General features: G+C 41.1%; 1 protein-coding gene across 1 annotated transcript in view; it reads right to left on the bottom strand.

Annotated features, from left to right (window-relative positions):
* Il12rb2 (interleukin 12 receptor subunit beta 2) overlaps positions 1 to 18219 on the bottom strand; it is a 66706-nt gene extending 48487 nt beyond the window's left edge. The window contains exons 1-6 of the mRNA XM_005360618.2: positions 18144 to 18219; positions 15837 to 16121; positions 13884 to 13998; positions 12844 to 13028; positions 12355 to 12497; positions 8345 to 8495 (exon numbers count right to left, since the gene is read on the bottom strand). Of these exons, the coding sequence (XP_005360675.1) occupies positions 8345 to 8495; positions 12355 to 12497; positions 12844 to 13028; positions 13884 to 13998; positions 15837 to 16121; positions 18144 to 18219 (955 nt within the window). The remainder of the gene's footprint in view (positions 1 to 8344; positions 8496 to 12354; positions 12498 to 12843; positions 13029 to 13883; positions 13999 to 15836; positions 16122 to 18143) is intronic.
* Between the last annotated feature and the right edge of the window lie 1229 nt (positions 18220 to 19448).

Genomic DNA, 19448 nt, shown 5'->3' with positions numbered 1-19448 from the left:
CCAGCCTGGTCTACAAGAGCTAGTTCCAGGACAGGCTCCAAAACCACAGAGAAACCCTGTCTCGAAAAACCAAAAAAAAAAAAAAAAAAAAGCTAAATAGCCAGGGAGAGACCAGCAATGGGGAAAAGGAGGAACCAGGACAGTCCCATGATAGTACTGTCTCAAGGGCCCTTCTTGGTACCACCTTTCCTCCTCATGTCCTGCTGGGACGGGAGATGTTGTGCAAGGGTTACCAAGGCACTAGGCTATCTACCACCGAATCCTGCTGTGTGATCTCTAACAAACAGGCCATTAGCAGGCTTCCTCATCTGTCAAATGAAGTTGGTAGCTCTTTATCATGGGGGCTGTCTTGAGAATTTAGATGAAGAGTGTTGCCACAGGGTAAACTGTCAGCAAATTTAGCTGTTGTCATTTTTCTCATTTGAAAACTAAGTCGTGGCACGAGCCTAGGACCTCTGAGGGAGTAGACTAGAGCCAGAGACCTTTGTGGAACCAGGCCCAAGCCAGGGACCTCCACAGGAGTGAGCTCAGACCAGGGATATCTACAGAAACAGGTCAGAGCCAGTGACCTAGGCCCGAGCAGGCCTGAGATAGTGAACTCCACAGGAGCAAGTACAAAGGAGCAACCACTGAGGGAGTAGGCCAGAACCAGAGACCTCTGCAGGTCTGGGTGAAAGTCTGGGCCCTTTGAGGGAGTAGACCTGAGCCAGGACCTCTGCCAGAGCAGGCCCAAGGCAGCAACTTCAGCAGAAAGCGTTCCAAGCAATCAATCTTTGTGGAAGCAGGCCCGAATAACCCATGGAATTATAGAGTGAACCCTGGGAGCGCCAAGTGACCTCCAGGAACATAGAATGACCAACAGGGTGATTGGAACTCTGGCCCTGACTGCACCAAGAGGAGCAACTATCTGAGCCATGGATCCACTAGCACCTGGAAGATTGATCACCAGAGTCACAGACAGCCCCAACTACACCAATTAGAGGAAAAGATGGGTAGACAAGGTAAGAACACATGCAACACCGCAAAGAGCAACATGACACCAGTAAAAACTAGTGACCCTATAACAGCAAGACTTGAACAACCAAATATAGATGAAGCAGAAGAAAATGACCTAAAAAAATAACTTTAGGAGAATGTTTGAGGCCCTTAAAGAGGAAATGAAAAATTTCCTCAAAGAAATGGGGGAAAAAACAAACAAAAAATTGGAGGACATCAACAAATCCCTTAAAGTAAACCAAAAAAAAAGCAATCAAACATATGAAAGAAACTATTTAAGACTTGAAAACTGAAATAGAGACAATAAAGAAAACATGAGGGTATAAAAACAGAAATCATGAGGGAATGATCAGGAACCACAAATGCAAGCATAAACAGCAAAATACAAGAGATGGAAGAGAGAATCTCAAGCACTGAAGATACAATAGAGGAAATCAACTCACCTGTCAAACATTAAATCTAACAAAAGCTTAACACAAAATATCCAGGAAATATGGGACACCCTGAAAAGATCAAACCTAAGAATAATAGGGATAAAAGAAGGAGAAGGAGTTCAACTCAAAAGCATAGAAAATATATTTAACAAACTTTTAGAAGAAAACTTTCCCAACCTAAACAAAGATATGCCTATAAAAGATACAAGAAGCTTACAGAAAATCAAATAGACTGGATCAAAAAAAAGGTCTCCTTGCCACATAATAATTAAAACACTAAACATACAGTATAAAGAAAGAATATTAAGAGCTGCAAAGGAAAAAGGCCGAGTAACATATAAAGGTAGACTTATCAGAATTACACCTGACTTCTCAATGGAAACAATGAAAGCCAGAAAATCTTGATCAAGTGTTATGCAGACATTAAGAGACCACAGATGCCAGCCCAGACTACCATACCCAGAAAAATGTTCAATTACCATAAAAGGACAAAACAAGGTATTCCATGACAGAACCAGATTTAATCAATCAATACCTATCCACAAACCCAGCCCTACACAATGTACTAGAAGGAAAACTAGTACCAACCCAAGGAAGTTGGCTACATCCACAAAAACACAGACAATAGATAATCTCACAGCAGCAAATTCCAAAGAAGAACATAACTGGATATTAACATGTAGAAGAATGAATAGACTCATATCTATCACCATGCACAAAACTCAAGTCTAAATGAATCAAAGACCTCAACATAAAGCCAACCACAGTGAACCTCATAAAAGAGAAAGTGGAAAGTATACTTGAATACACTGGGACAGGAGACCACTTCCTAAATATAACCCCAGCAGCACAGACACTGAGGGAAACAATTAATAAATGGGACCTCTTGAAACTGAAAAGCTTCTGAAAAGCAAAGGACATGGTCAACAACACAAAACGACAGCCTACAGAATGGGAATGATCTTCACCAACCCCACATCAGACAGAGGACTGATCTCTAAAATATACAAATAACTCAAGAAATTGGTCATCAAAAGAACAGATAACTCAATAGAAAAATAGAGTACAGACTTAAACAGAAAACTCTCAATAGAGGAATTAAAATGGCTGAAAGACACTTAAGAAAATGCTCAACATCCTTAGTCATCAGAGAAACAACTCTTTGATTCTATCTTTTACTCCTGTAAGAATGGCCAAGACCGAAAACACTGATGACAACTTCTGCTGAAGAGGTTGTGGGGTGAGGGAAACACTCCTGCTGGGAGTGCAAGCTGGTACAGTCTCTTCGGATATCAGTATGATCATTTCTCAGAATATTAGGAAACAACCTTCCTCAAGACCCAGTAATACCATTTTTGGGTATATATCCAAAGGATGCTCAATTGTGCCACAAGGATATGTGCTCAACTATGTTCATAGCATTATTGTTTGTCATATCCAGAACCTGGATACAACTTAACTTTCCCTCAACTGAAGAATGGATAAAGAAAATGTGGTACATTTACACAATGGAGTACTACACAACAAAAAAAATGACATCTTGAAATTTGCAGGCAAATGGATGGAGCTAGAAAAATCATAGTGAGTGAGGTAACCCAGACCCAGAAAGACAAATATCATATGGACTCACTCATAAGTGGCTTTTAGACATAAAGTAAAGAAAACCAGCCCACAAATCACAATCCCAGAGAATCTAGGCAACAATGAGGACCCTAAGAGAGACATACATGGATCCAATCGACATGGGAAGTAGAAAAAGATAAGATCTCCTGAGTAAATTGGGAGCATGGGGAACCATGGGAGAGGGCTGAAGGGGAGGGGAAAGGATGGGAGGGGAGCAGAGAAAAATGTAGAGCTCAATAAAATCAATTAAAAAAAGAAAGAAACTGAGTTGCTAAATGGTTAAGAAACTTAGAATTAATAGTTATGGAAGTCAGGCTTTGAGCATGGGTCTGTTTGATCCTATAGATTTGTATGAACTTCGCACCATGCAGTGATTTGGCTTTAAAAAAGCTCATGACCACTATTAAACTTGAAAAACTTGAATTCTTCATCAGGTGGACCTTTTCTTTGGCCCTTCTCTAATCCCCCTCACCCCCACCCCACTTCTGTGTGTGTGTGTGTGTGTGTGTGTGTGTGTGTGTGTGTGTGTTTGAACCTAAAGCCTTTTTCTTCCCTCTCTCCTCCCACTAGGGCTAACATTGCCCTTTCAGCAAGGACAAGATGACAAAAATTTCCATAAAGCATTCTGAAATGCTTTCATTTCTTCAGGACACGAGAGAGTGACACAGACACCGAGCATGGGGCTTGTATCTGATAGACCATGTACAATGAATTAAAAAGTACAGGCAACTGACACCAGCCACTCTGAAGTACGAAGTAACACTGCCAAGTCCATGGTCTCAGTAGCCCTCTTCTGATATAGAAGGCTCCCATGATGGTATCTGCTGCACAGTTGTGGACAAGGAGGTTGGCAAAGACCAGAAAGAGCTGAAAAATGGCTAAGCTGAGAGCTGAGGCCAGCTCTTGCTATCTCCAAAGACCCTGCTTTTCCCAATGCAGTGTCTATATTGAACAAAGATCTATACTGAATATTCCACAAATTACATAGTTCAGGCATTGACCATGTAGTTAGGATTGGGTGTGTTCAGTATCAAAATCAGTTAACTTGTTCACAGCAATAGTGCCTTCAGCTAATTACATATTTGCAAAAAATTTAAAGGCATTGCTCACTAGATTGCTTGTTAAAGATCCACCACCTAACGGACTATTACAGACTGGGAATCACATTCTGCAGCTGTGCTCTCTCTACAAACTCCAGAACAAATACAAGTGAAGTGTTAGTGGTCCTCTCCTGTGCCGGACTCAGAATGCCTTCTTTATGTTAGGAAGAGTAGATGTGAAGGACCAATGAACCCCTCTCTCTCTCTTTCTCGGGCGTCTTTCACTTCTCTCTGTTGTCACCATGTCATGAAGCACTTTCTGTCCTGAAGATAAGCATGCCATGCCTCCTTAATTAATTTGCCAAATTAATTGAGGTGAGTAGCACTCAAACCTATAACAGAGTCACACACATAAAAGAAGGCCTATTCCTAATAGGGGAGCCTTCTGCTAGGTGTCATGAGTGTTGAGTATGCACAGGTCTAGATACTTTTGAGCTCAAATTCATGAGTGTTTTCTCACTAGAAAGAAAACATGGCTTAAAGTCCCCAGAATCGAGACAGCTTTTGATCAATGCTGAATTAGAGACTGTTTTTCAGAAAGTGGCATAGGCTTCCTTCCTCCTCCCTTTTCTTAGTGGTCATTTCTCTAAAGACCATGACAGAAGTTAAATTTAACACCAAAGGAAGGGGCCTATGTGCAGTGGAGAGAGCCTTCACTCAGCTGGAATGACACAGCCAGCCACATCTGGACCACCAGGGGACACCATGCTCCTCTCCGGTTTTAGAAGCTGAGGCTATAGAAAAAGAGCTCCATTCACAGTTTCAGAGAGTGAAGCCAGTTAGTATGACTCGACACTTCAAAGGGTTAAAAGGAAGAAGTGTTAAAAAAGTTTTCACACGTTTAGGTTTACATCAGTTGGTGTTTCAAAAAGAAACTGATGACAGAGAGTGTGGTAAGGGGTGTAAACCACAGAGCTTAAAGTAAGAGCAGGAGCACAGGACAACCCACAAAAAGATCAAACCAGAGAAGCAAGGTGCAGACATTGAAAGGAAGCCTACGGGCTGAGGTAAGCCATGCCTCAGATCTCTGGGTGCCTGCTCTGCTCTGAACACAGCAGCCTCATGGTGACTGGCAACTTATTCACAGCATGTTAGAGTTTCTAGCTTGCCTTAGAGAAGTTTGAGTTTATCAGGTAAGTACTAAAAAATAAAAGAAAATTCTTTTTGATAACTATTAATAACTTACTTTTCTCAGTAAGTCATTAATCTGTGTATAAATAAATGACAAGGATTCATAAGCTTCATGTTTCTGTAGTTTATAGCTCGGATCCACATGATGTAATAATGTAGTTTACAGATGTCTAGACCCATATACTGTTTTGGATTTGAATATTAAATTTGACCCATTTGAAAAATCTTATCTGCATTATGCAAACAAAAATATAATCCACGAGGTATTTAAAAAATATTACTTCACATTGGGGGTGGTGGTGCATGCCTTTAATACCAGCGCTCAGGAGGCAGAGGCAGGGGTGTGGTCTTTGAGTTCAGGGTCAGCCTGGTCTACATATTGAGTTCCAGACTAAAGAAACTATATAGGCGACCCTGTCTCAAAACAAACAAACAAAACCAACAAAACCCCCAACTATTAAAAGCTCAAAGACAGCAGCCCAATCATACAAGGCTGCTTCTCATATGCAGATTCCCACCTTTGCAAATAACCATTTAGATGTTCATATCAGCATTACAAAACTCTAGCTGGGCGTGAAAGTGCACATTTTTAATCTCAGTACTTGGGAAGCAGAAGCAGGTGCTCTGTGAGCTCAAACCCATTCAGGTATACATAGTGAGTTCTAAGTCAGCCAGTCAATTTGTCTTACCAGTTGTGTTGCTTGGCTTATCTGAGGCGCTCCTGGCAGTGGAACCAGGATCTATTCCTGGTGCATGAGCTAGCTTTTTGGAGCCCATTCCCTATGGTGGATGCCATGCTCATTTTTGATGCAGTGGGGACGGGCTTGTGATGTGGGAGTATCATATATCAATCTGTTGATTTCATCGGTTAAGTAATAAAGAAACTGCTTGGCCTCATAGCTTAGAACATAGGTGGGTGGAATAAACAGAACAGAATGCTGGGAGGAAGAGGAAGTGAGCTCAGAGGCCATGCTCCCCTCTCCCAGGCAGGCGCAATGAACTCTGACCCAGGATGGACGTAGGCTAGAATCTTCCCGGTAAGCGCACCTTGGGGTGCTACACACATTATTAGAAATGGGCTAGTCCAGGTGTGAGAGTTAGCCGAGAAGAGGCTAGATATAATGGGCCAAGCAGTGTTTAAAAGAATACAGTGTCCGTGTAATTATTTCCTGGCATAAGCTAGCAGGCAGCTGGGGTGCTGGGGATGCAGCACTGCGGCTCCTATTACAACAGACTTGGACCTGCCTCAATTTAATATGCCAGGCTTTGTTGACCCATGGGAAACCTTATCCTTCAGAAGGAGTGGAGGGGGATGGGATGTGGGGGAAGTAAGGGTGAGAGGTAGGGGTGGGAGGAGGGGTGGAAAGGAGAACTGTGGTTGGAATGTAAAATGAAATTAAAAAAATTTGTCTCAAAAATTCTAGGTAGTAATAAACAATTGATTATATTCCTGTAATTTTTTTATTTAAATTTACATAAAGTATCGGAACAGGACCCCAGCCCAGACCTTAGCACAACTGACTCTATGATGAAAATACCATTCAGGTTTTAAAATTCAGCAGGTAGACAGTACCACCTGCTAAAACTAAATCAAAGTCCATCTAGTTCTGAGAAAGTCTCAAAATGTACTAACCTTGCTTTTTAGATTCTGTAGTTCTGCTTCTGTCTAACTGTTCTTGTTAACTGAAGTACGGGTGTGTGTGTGTGTGTGTGTGTGTGTGTGTGTGTGTGTGTGTGCGTGCGTGCACTTGAAAGTTCACTCTCAGAAAGTCTCAGAACTACATTGGGATCCCGAACATGCAATGTAGTTGCTGGTCAGTTAATAAAGATTTTCCCTCGGCTTAAACCTGTGTTCTAGTAGTCTTCTCTAGTGAATACCCCACAACAATATGAAACGTTCTATACTATGTCACTACTCAAAATGGAAACAAAACGAAACAGGATTCTTGTGAATTCAAAGGGTTGTTACTATTGGGAAGGGTTTTCTAGAACCAGCAGGGCAGCTGCACTTCAAAATTCATAGGAGTTGAGACAGCACGCACAAGAACTCCACAAGCTCACAAGGACAAAGGACAAAGTGTTTGTCCACGCCCCCTGCATGGAGAGGGGAGGGAGCATGAAGCCCCACCTCCTGCTGAGAAGCTGTTGGTAAGTGGTAACTGCTGGGAGAGAGAGAGAGTTTTCTTTAAAGGTGTGTAGCTCTTAGTAGGTTGGCCACCCTCCAGTGAATACCACACACCCTAGAGTATATGGGCAGCACAAATTGAACTTTATGGGTTTTTAAAACAAACAACAGGAAAAAAGAAGACATAGTTGTGTGGGTTAGTTATGAATGTGGTAGCAGCTGGGGACAGAATGGATACAATCAAAACATATTACACAAAACTCTTTGAGAACTTATAAAATGAAGAAACAGTTTGTTAATACAACAAAAAGATTATATAAGGACTTGCGTTTCAATAAAATGTTGGCTTATATTTCTGTGAAGTTAACTTCTTAATAATTATCAAAAGGAAAAGCCCATTCATTAGATTAAAAAGTTGAACTTGTTATGCTGCTCTTGGTCCTGGTCCAACGGGGCTCCCTTGAGCAGGATAGTGCCGAAGGCCTGCAGAAGTGCCATGCAACAGTAGAGGAAGGAGGATTGTTAGACATTTCTTTTATTTTAGGATACTATTTTCAGAAATTCTTTCAAATTTTTAGTATGGTTTATAATTTCTAAATTATCATTTCTAATTTTCAAAGAACTAAAGCGATAAAATATATCAAAGAAATGAGGTTAATTACTGGCTACAGCTTTGGGGAATAAGAGGTACTGAAAAAGTAAGAGAAAAAAAGCACACATTTTACTAGATGGTAATAAGACAGTGGCTTGACTGATGGCAGACAGGGGCAGGTTTGTCTCCTGTTAAGCTTCTTAGCATCATAAACTTGCCTTCTCGGGTGGTTTCTGTACACCATGCACTGAAAGAGTCTACTCCAGGGAAGGCTTTGCCTTTTCCTGTTCTCCTCTTCCTGATTCCCCCCCCCCCCACTGCCCCGTTTTGGCTGGATGCCTACCTTCCTCTGGTGTTCGTGTTGTCAGTAGCTTACTCCAATTGCTCCAGCTTCCTTTAGAAAGACACAGCTTAGAAGAAATCTGAAATTCATATTCTGTAAACGGCTTCAGATGCTGTAGGCTGTATCTTCCCTTGGCATTTATAGCATTAACCTTAAATCAGAAGAGATGTGTTTTACTGAGATACCACGCTTCTGTATTCTTATGGAGTGGACTGTATTTTGTGTGACAGTTCAGTACAGGCAGAGGGTATGCAATGGCCGAAGAAAGGAGATAAGACCCATCTCCCACAGAATAATATGCATTGAGCCTGGAGAGATGGCTCAGAGATTAAGAGCACTGGCTGCTCTTGCAGAGGACTTGGGTTCTATTGCCAGGACTCAACATGGCAGTGGCGCACAACCATCTATAACTCCAGTTCTTGGGGATTCAATCAGATGCCCTGTGCTGGCCTCTGCAGGCACCAAACATGCACATGAACACAGAAATAATAAATCATGCAGAACAACTACACACATTACCAAAAACCACCACCAACAATAACCTGAAAATAGTAAACATTTTCACACTCTACTGACCACTCTGAAGTACAGCATATGTTACTTCAGTTGTTTAAGGTGTTAATGTGCTAAGGGTGAGCCTGATGTCACTCCTTTACTCAAACAATCTCTTCCTTCCTCTCTACTCACCACTGGCTCTAGTGACAAACACATGTTCTTACTCATGAAGGCAATCATGTAGAAGAGAGTGAATAGCAGAACTCACAAGGGTTTTAAGATACCTATTAGTAGCAAATGAATGTAAAGATGAAGTAGTTTGGTGGTACAGTATGTTTTCAGCATGTTCAAAGCTCGTATATAGAAAGGATAATACAACGACTTTTGAAAAGATTGCTTTATTTATGTATACGTGTGCCTGTCACCATGCCTGTGCAGGAGGTCCAAGGAGGCCAGTCAGATGAGGGCATCAGATCCCTTGGAACATCAGATCCAAGGAGGCCAGTCAGATGAGGGCATCAGATCCCTTGGAACATCAGATCCAAGGAGGCCAGTCAGATGAGGGCATCAGATCCCATGGAACTGGTATCACAAGCAGTTTTCAGTCACCCAGCATGGGTTCTAGGAACTAAAGCCAGGCCCTCTGTTGTTGAGGCCTTTCCCCAGCCTGAAACAGAGCATTTTAACTTGAAAGGGCAATCTAGATAAGATGACCTTTTAAATTCTCCAGATCTACCATTTAATGAGAATGAATAATGCTGAATTATTACTGAATTTGAGATGCTAACCTAATATAGTAGTTTCTCTTTAAAAAATACTCTAGAGATTAAAAGCCTATCTATTGGGGGCTGGAGATATGGTTAAGAGCCTTTGCTACTCTTCCAGATGACCAAGGTTTGATTTGCACTTACCCACACAGTGACTCACAACTGTCTGTAACTCCAGTCTCACAGGATCCTCCCTCTTCTGGCTCCCATGGATAACCGACACACACAGGCTGGTCTGGGATTCTATCCTCTCTCTCAGCCTTCAGAGCACAGGGGTTATAGGTATGTACTTTCACACTAGCCCAAAAATCTGTCAGTTCTTAATGCGTGTGGAGAAATTTCTACATCATATATAATTAGCATATGATGAGTGCATTAGCATAGACATAAAACTGGTTTCAGGAAAAAATGTTAGTCATGCTCTCTTGAGTTTCAGTGTGTGGAGCCAATCCTTTTCTATTATCACACGCCACTATACTTTACAAAAATTCTGGAAGGAATCATACTTCTACATTTTTTTTTATCATAAAAAGTGGTAGCACCAAGCTGGGAAAACAGCTCAGTGGGTAAAGTTCTTGTTGATCAAATGTGAGGGCCTGAGTCAAATCTCCAGGACAGTAAGTCTAAGCACAGGCATTTGGAATCCGAGGCTTGGACAGTGAGGTGGTGCAGGAGGCAGGAGAATGCTACAAGCTGTGTATGCATATGGGAACAACAAACACACCCTGTCTCAAGTGAGGGTAATTGAAAAGTGGGGACTGGCATCTCTCACTGCCACATGCATGCCATGACACATGTGCACTCCCAACACCCCCACACATACAGTGTAGTCCTAATATATCAAACGGCAGTCTTTTCCTTGAGAAGATCTAGTTTTGCAGAAGCCTTTGAGTACATACTCTAATACCTCTTTCCAAAATATTTTTAATGTTAAAAAAGAAAAAAGAAGAAGGGGAAGGAAAAATAAGGAGAAACAAAATATTTATTACAAATAGGTTTATGAAAGCCCATGGCTTAAACGACTCAGAATTGGAGCCTGTGAAATCACTCAGCAGGTAAAGGTGCTTGCTGTGAAAACCTTATAACCTGAGTTCGACACTCAGAACTCACAGTGGGAGGAGAGGACTGACTCCCCAAAGTTTTTCTCTGACCTTCACATATCCTCTGTGGCACACATGTACCTGCACTTACACACACATGTGTGCGCACGTACACACACACACACACACACACACACACACACACACACGCACAAAACAGTAAAATAAAATTTAAGAGTTTGGAAGTAGCACAATGGCAGAACACCTGCCTGATACAGGCAAGGCCTTGGGTTCAATTATCAGCACCCCAAAAACAACCAACCAACTAACCAACCAAACCTGCTGTTTAAAGACTCTAAGGATATCATGAGATTGCTTGATGGGTAAAGGGGTTTGCTGAAAGTCTGACATTTGATTGGATCCCCAAGATTTGGGGGAACCAGCCCCTCCCCCACACCACACAAATAAATAAAACTAAACAATGGAGATAAAATTCAGTACCAGGGGATCAAGATATTTCTTTGTGTGTGTGTGTGTGTGTGTGTGTGTGTGAGTGAGTGTATGTGTGTGTACTTGTTCATGTGTATGCATGTTTGTGGGGCACACACATGTCTTAGCATGTGAGACCATAGGTCAGGTCAATGTTAGGTGTCTTCCTCAATTGCTTCTCTACTGGTTTTTTATTTTTTTGAATAAAGTTTCTCATTAAACCTGGTGTTCTCGCTGACTGATTGCACTAGCTGACCAGTGCCCTCCAGAGATCCTCCAGTCTCTGTCAGTGCTCGGATCACACGCGTATGCCGCCATGACCCTCTCTTTAGTGAGTGAGGGTTCTGAGGATCCAAAATCAGCCCTCACTCTACCTACTGATCCATTTCTTCTACCCCAGTCTTTCTTTTCTTCTTTTTTCTTTTTTTCAAGCTCTGTGTAACAGCTCTGGCTGTCCTGGACTCACTCTGAAGACCAGTCTTTCCTCAAACTCAGAGATCTGCTTTTCTCTGCCTCCTAAGTACTGGGATTAAAGGTGTGTACCACCACTGCCTGGCCTTCTTTCCTTCCTTCCCTTCCTTCCTTCCCTTCCCTTCCCTTCCTTCCTTCCTTCCTTCCTTCCTTCCTTCCTTCCTTCCTTCCTTCCTTCCTTCCTTCCTTCCTCCTCCTCCGCCTTCTTCTTCCTCAGAATTTATCAATTTTAATGACTTATTTTTATTTTATGTGCACTGGTGTTTTGCCTGTATATATGTCTGTGTGAGGGTGTTACACACAGTTGTGAGCTGCCATTTGGTTGCTGGGAATTGAACCACAGTCCTCTGGAAGAGCAGCCAATGTTCTCAACCACTAAGCCATCTCTCCGGCCCCTCCAATATTTCTTAATAAACTGAGAGATGGCTCAGTAATTAAGAGCATGTTCTGCCTTTGCTGGGACCAGGTTTTGGTTTCCAGCAACCATACGGTTGCTCAGAACAGTCTGTGACTCTGGCCTCAGGGAATCTGATGCTCTCTTCTTGCCTCTTAGGAGAAGGGAAATACTTGTACACACAAAAATTCTAAAATGTAGACAGAGGTATATACAATTTTCTGATGGAATTTCAATATGTGTTTCTAGGCTGAAAGTTCTTAAGCTCCCTAATTTGTTGACATATTAAGATGAGTCTGTGCAACAATGGCAAGACCCTTACTGATTTTCTGCCATTCCTCTAAAGACTATTACCATATTCCAGGACATGCTGTTAGAAGGCCGGTATCTGAGTCGATTGAGCACCACTTGCCCCTCGTCTTTCCATTGCACGATACATCTGCTTTCAGAAGCATTTAGAAAATCGATTCTGATGTCCCACGGAGGAAGAGGCCTCACTAGTAACCAAGACAAACAAAAATGTACCAGTCAGGCTTTATTGATCAGTGATTGCTTTAAGTACTGACATGAATGTTGGTTTCACTTCTCAGCTATTTGAAATAACTGCTCTTAACCCAACCTCATCTTTACCAGATAGTGGATGTGTGGACAGCATTTACTAGATTTAAAGAAGACCAGTGTGCCAATGACATGCAACACAATAGTCTCAAATTTTGTACCTATTGTTACTTTCCATCAGCTCTTGTCTCCTTTAAAATAGCTACACATAGAAGACTTCAGTGAGTTTTAAACAAATCTTCATGTGCCAGTTAATGACACCTGGAAAACTGCAATCAAATTTACCTATGTCCAAGAACGTGAACGTAAATGGAAATGAAGAAGAGTTTCCAAGCTGATTTTTGGCAGTGACACTGACTGTGAACTTGGATTCAGCTAAATGAGACGTTAGACTGATCCCAAGACTCAAGTGGTTACAATTCCGACAACTGCCTTGGTCCTGACAGGTCACATTGTTTGGTCCAGTTAACCTGTAACCCAAGCAAACTGTGTTTAGTAATATACTTTACATGCTGCTTCCTACAGTCACTACAAAATTCCAGACACATTTTAAGGCTGGTCTTATTACTAGGGGATATTCTGTGGGGATACTTGAATCCTGTTCTCATTTATAGAACTATATCTCCTCCTTACCCCCTTTTTGGTACAACTGAAATCTTCTGAAATGAATGTCCATATAGAGGGCTTTTGGTTAATACTTTTTAATTTCCCAAACCCTGGCTGTTATCTTGTCTTTTCAGGGAAGTTCTAATGCTTATCCAAAGAATCTTTGAACATCTGTTCTCCATTCAATGGAAGTATGGTGTGAGCTCACAGTCCAGAGGTAGGAAAACTCCATCCTGGTCCCACTGTCTTTTCGATTTTCTGTTCACCTAGGCACAGTTGTACCTGTGATGGGATTATGGGATATATTCCAAAAAGGGCGCCCCCCCCATATCCCCTCTTCTTGTGGACTCTCACACCAGTCAACTGTATTTTAAAATGTAATTCCTCCAAGGAGGAGTCCATTTATATATCACGATGCCCCAAAGTGTGAGACTACAAAGGAGATGGGGTTTTACACAGCCAGCTTAACCCAATTGTAGGGAGACTATCTTAACTGAGATCTTGGATGACCCAAAGAAAACTTTAAATGAGAATGTAGAACTAAGATATCAGGCCTCACAGTTCAAGGGACTGGAGCAGTTCTCAGGGACAGACACTGGAAATGGTATTTAAATTCTTGGTGAGGGATCTATTGCTGTTTCTCCTTAGCATCTAATAAACCATTTGATACTGCTGTAAGACAGAATACACACAAAACAGCCACATAGCCTCTTGCTCACTGTAAAGTGTAGTGGGTTTTCAGATGGGTATCTAGTCCAGGGTCCCAGGTACAGGCCACAGTCCCACGTTCTCCTTCCTGGAGGCATGATAGGTTTCGAGGTGACTCTGGAGCAACTTTACAAAGGAAGAGCAAGACTTGGTGATTGGAATAGTCTGAAGGTGATATCAAGATCACACTGTTATTGTTTGCAGTATATTGATAATAACTTCCACATGCCCCACAAATCTAGATGAAGTCATTTTCTAATATGCTTAGATTTGCTCCCAAGGCCTGGATTTTTTCTAATAATTAAAGCAATAGTGATGAATATTGATCATGTCCTTTAGCCTAAGCCTGGTGCCAAGTGTCTTATATGCAGTTCTTAGCCAGATCACTCCATAAAGTAGGTAAGATTATTTTTTACGTTATGAAAGAAGAAACAAAGTCTTAGGCAAAACATCTGCCCCAGACTACAAAACTATGAAGGGCAGAGTCAGGGCTCTGGTTCAGGTGTGGCTGGCAAGTCATAATTCTACCTTTTTTTCCCCTGGAAAGACAAATATCTATTATTCCATGATGCCAGAGGAATACTAACTCACTATAAGAAGTTTTAAGCCAGGCGTGGTGGTACCAACCTATAATTCCCTCACTCAGGAGACTGACACAAGAGGATTGTGAATTCAAGGACAGTCAGAGCTACATAGTTTGACCCTGTCTTAACAAAGAAACAAAACCAATCAACCAACCAATCAAACACAAATCTCCACCACCTCCTTGGACTTCCCACACGTCAGGGAACCCTGATTGCTCTTCGAGCTGATGAGGGAGGGGGACTTGACCGGGGGAGGGAGAGGGAAATGGGAGGCGGTGGCGGGGAGGAGGCAGAAATATTTAATAAATAAATAAATTAATTAAAAAAAAAACAAAAAACAAAACAAAACAACAACAACAAAAAATCTCTACCACCAATGACAAATTAAAAAACAAAAACAAACAGTTGACTCTGTCTCCATGCACTGCCAAGGCACTGTATCGCTTGGAGTACCTTATGAGCAGGTATAGATTACTTCTTATGCATACAGATATTTATAGCTTCCATTGACCAGGCATAGGCATAGCTGTCAAAAAAAAAGGTATACAAGGCAAGGAGTCTGTCTATTTTCAAACAGTATATTTTTAAAGTGTGTATGGGTGTTTTGCCTGTATGTGTATCTCGGCACTATTTCTTGTCCTGGTGCCCACAGAATGCAGAAGAGGGCGTCAACTTCTCTGGAACTGGAGTTACAGATGGTTATGAACTTCCAGGTGGGTACTGGGAATTGAACCTAGATCCTTTGAAGAACAGAATTAATGGAGGGTTTTGAGAAAACACTTAGTTGAGTAACCGTCCCATTCTAATACAGTACTGAGATTCCGATGCAGACAGATGTGCCTTTGGCAAGACAAAAAAATGCATACTGCAAAATTTTTGCCATTTCTTCCAAAGTCATAACTGATGGAGAAATATAATTTTTTTGCTAGTATCCACCACAGATATGTACACAGTAGTGTTCTTCGTGGGGCCTCGGACAAGATAACATCTCAGTATTTAGTTCTGTCTATTGACTGCCTATAAAAATATATAGCTCTTGTGGTTCTATTTAATAAAATAACAAATTATTAATTTTGCTACAATAATAAGCATGTCAAACACACACCCACCCACCCCCCTCACAAACACAAAGACACACATAGACACACATGTAGACATACAGAGATACACAGATACACACAGACACAGAGATATATAGACACACAGACACACACACAAACACAAAGACACACACATAGACATACAGAGATACACAGATACACACACACACAGAAATATATAGACATATAGACACAAACACACATACACACACACATAGACATACACACATAGACACACACACAATAACCACTTCATAAGAGTTCAGAAAGGAATGCTCACCACCAACTGAGATCTCTGTTCCACACACATAGTACTGACTAGTTTGAGAACAGTCCACCTCGCAGACAAATACGGTACTACCAAGGGAAAGGTTGGAGACTTGAATAGTGGAGGAGCGACCATTGTGGGAATGGACTTTTTTGCCAGACTTTGAGAGGACTAATTTAGAACCAGGATGATTCCAACAGCGGTGCTTGGGATTCAAAGAGCAGGAAATATTGACAGCTGACCCAAATGGAATCACAGGGGAAGGCTTGACAGTCACTGTGCCTCGCTTGCAGGGATCTGCAGGAAGAGACAAAGGCAAAAATCAGCTAGAAGGAAGACATCCATTTCAAGATGGAGTGTTTGTTCAATCCCTGATGTGGGAGTGTCATATATCAATCTGTTGATTTCATTGGTTAAGGAATAAAGAAACTGCCTAGGCCCATTTCATAGGCCAACCCTTAGGTAGGCGGAGAAAACAGAACAGGATGCTGGGAGAAAGAAGCTGAGTCAGTAAGCCGCCATGATTCTCCCACGCCAGACAGACGCAGGTTAAGATCATTCCTGGTAAGCCAGCTTGTGGGCCACACAGAATAATAGAAATGGGTTAGATTAATATGTAAGAGCTAGCCAATAAGAGGCTGGAACTATTGGGCCAGGCAGTGATTAAAAGAATACAGTTTCCGTGTAATTATTTCGGGGCATAAGCTAAGCTAGCCATGCAGGCGGCAGGGTGCCTGGGACGCAGCTCCGCTGCTCTTAATTCAACAAATCCCCATAATAGGGTGAAATTAAAACTCATCAGACCACGGAACTGTTAATAACCTACATTGCTCCAGCAGCATTGGCAATGCTGGAGAATTAGAAGATAGTCATACTAAAATGTGTTTGAATTAAATGTATGTTCTTATCAAAACATCAATGCTATAATCATAAAAGAGGAAACTAGCAAGAAAACAGCATTGAAAGAACATTCTGGAATACAGTTCTAAACTCTCTCAGGTGACTTTTCCACATTCAGATTTCACACCAGACCACTTCTTCTCTGGATAAATTACATAATTCCCATCGCCTTTGTAATTTAAAATGCTTATTTTAATAATTATATTAAGAAAAACAAAGACAATCTTACAAGACTTTAGGGACATATGTAGAAATAATTTCTTCTCTTAATATATCAGTTGTATTAAATGAGCATATCTTGTAATATCATTTTATAATAAAGATAAAATATTCAAATATGTGGTTTTGTGATCCCAGCACTTGGGAGGCTAAGATGGAGCATCATGAATTATTGGTCAGACCAGGCTACAAAGTCAGAAAATGTAGCAAAGAATCAAACAAAAAAACAAAGGAAAGTGGGTCCAATAACCTGCATTTTGATATTTAAGCTGTAGGCCCCTGGGCAATATGGTTGAAGTAAATGACATGTATGTTCCTCTTTTTGGATGACTCTTATGGCTTAGTTACTATCATCAGTGTCACCTTGAACTCCCATTTAACTCACTCCCAAAAGCATTCCACTGACACACTTCAGTAAAAAGAACTACAAAATAGAGATACATTCTCAATTTCAGATGTGATGTAAATCCCCCCATGAAATCATTTTTGGGGATAATTCTGTGATAGGATCAATATGCATAAAAGAGGAATTAGTGAAGAAGTTATTATTTACCTTAAGTAAATGAAATACTGAACAATCCTTTAAAAGAAAACACTCATTTTTATTTTCAAAGCTAAATGGAATCTCTCTCCCTCTCTTAGTTTTATTCTATGTCTGGTCTTGATTTCTTTGATTCTTCATTGTAATGGGCCAGAAAGCTCAAATCAAACTCTTACTCAAGAAGCCAGGAAAATGTACACACATGCATATGTATGTATCATATTCGTATGATAGCTGAATTCAACCATGAATACTCTTGCTAAAGTATACTCTAACTTTCTTTTTTATCATTTATGTGTGTGTGAACATGGACAACAGTACACAGTTGAGGCCAGGGTGTGGGCTCAAAGGGTCAAACTCAAGTGGTCAGGTTTGCAAAGCAAGTGCCTTTACCTGCTGAAACATCTTTCTGGTTCTAAAATGCATTCCATTATGCTTCAGGTTTCTTAGCCAGTTTCTCAAGAGTAAATATATGATTATATCCAATGTTAATTATTAAAATAAATAAGACAATACTACAGAGCCAAACTTATCCATTAAATGTTAAAAGACTGACTACAAAATTCACTTTAGAACACTTACCACAATACATGGTTCATTTGTACCTGAGAATTTAAACTACTATTCCTTCTACAGACAAGATTACAGAAATCTCTTACCTATATCTGCTTTAATCAACAGCCACACGAATAAAAAATTCAGTCCCAACAAGAATCCTCTAAGAGTGCGTGCCATGAGCAGTCAACTCCAGAATGCAACTCAAGTTCTCCTTACAAAAGAAGACAAATGCATTCATGTTAAGTACATTCAGAAAATGCCAAAACCACCACTTTGCAGAACAATTCAAGTACTACTGTTTCCCCATGTTGTTAAGCCTGTAAACTTAGGAAACTGAAGAATCATAGCTACCTTCCTCTCCCATCTCAATGAACCACCTTGCTTCTACCATAATTTCTTTCAATGATGGGCCGTGATGTGCAAGTGTAAGGTATAATGGGCAGAGATGAGAAGGGGCTGGGTATCTCATTCTCTTCAGGCTGCTGCAACAGCTCCAGTGTGATGCTGGGAGCAACAGAAAGTTGAACATCAAGAGGGCAGACACTTCAATGTCTTGGGAGAACCTGCTTCTCAGTTCACAGATGGCACTCTGGACTTGCTTTTCCACGGTATGAGGAGCAAGGCAGCTGGAGCACTATCCCATTCATATGTGCTGAGCTCTAGGATAGGATCACCTTTCAAAGGTTCCAGCTCCTCAACCATTGGGGATTAACGTTTAAACACGTGGGTTTTGAGGGGACATGAACAAAACAAACTTTGAAGTCATTTAAAACTGGGTTTAAATATTGTGACCATATAAAATTACTTAACCTATCTATACTCTACCATGCATAAAACTTGTTTTTCCTCTTAAAAAAGGCTATGTCATCACAATAAACCGACCTCTTGATTGGTGGAGATTTTCTAATCTCATTGTAGCTCTGAAAACAGTAGATTAAAAAATGGCTCCCACTGGTGTGGTAGCATGAACACTGAATTCTATCTTATTCTGATTATTTTTGCTACACACTGATTGGCATCTTTATGGGTTTTCATTATTGTAGTGAAAAGGTTAAAATACACTATCATAGAACATTAGCCAGCAATGCTACAAACACTGGAAAGACATGAGTGAGCCGCAAGGTCAATTTTGTACTGAATATGGTGGCAGAAATGTACAACCCCAGCACTCTGGAGCCTGAGGCAGGTGTCTCATAGGTGTGAAGCCATCTTGGACAAACCCCTGTCTCAAAATTGCAACAACAGGACATCGTTTTGATTTTTGTCTTGGTAAGTTTTATGTCAACTTGACATAAGGTAGAGTCATTTGAGGAGAAGGACTCCCAATTGAGAAAATGCCCCCCCCCCCCATAAGATCTGTCTGTAGGTAACTCTAACTCTAGGGGGGCATTTTCTTAGTTAATGTT

This window comes from Microtus ochrogaster, linkage group LG3 (assembly GCF_000317375.1).
Source record: "Microtus ochrogaster isolate Prairie Vole_2 linkage group LG3, MicOch1.0, whole genome shotgun sequence".
Taxonomy (NCBI): domain Eukaryota; kingdom Metazoa; phylum Chordata; class Mammalia; order Rodentia; family Cricetidae; genus Microtus; species Microtus ochrogaster.
The sequence above is the reverse complement of the archived record's forward strand: the minus strand, read 5'-3'. Positions and strand labels throughout refer to the sequence as shown.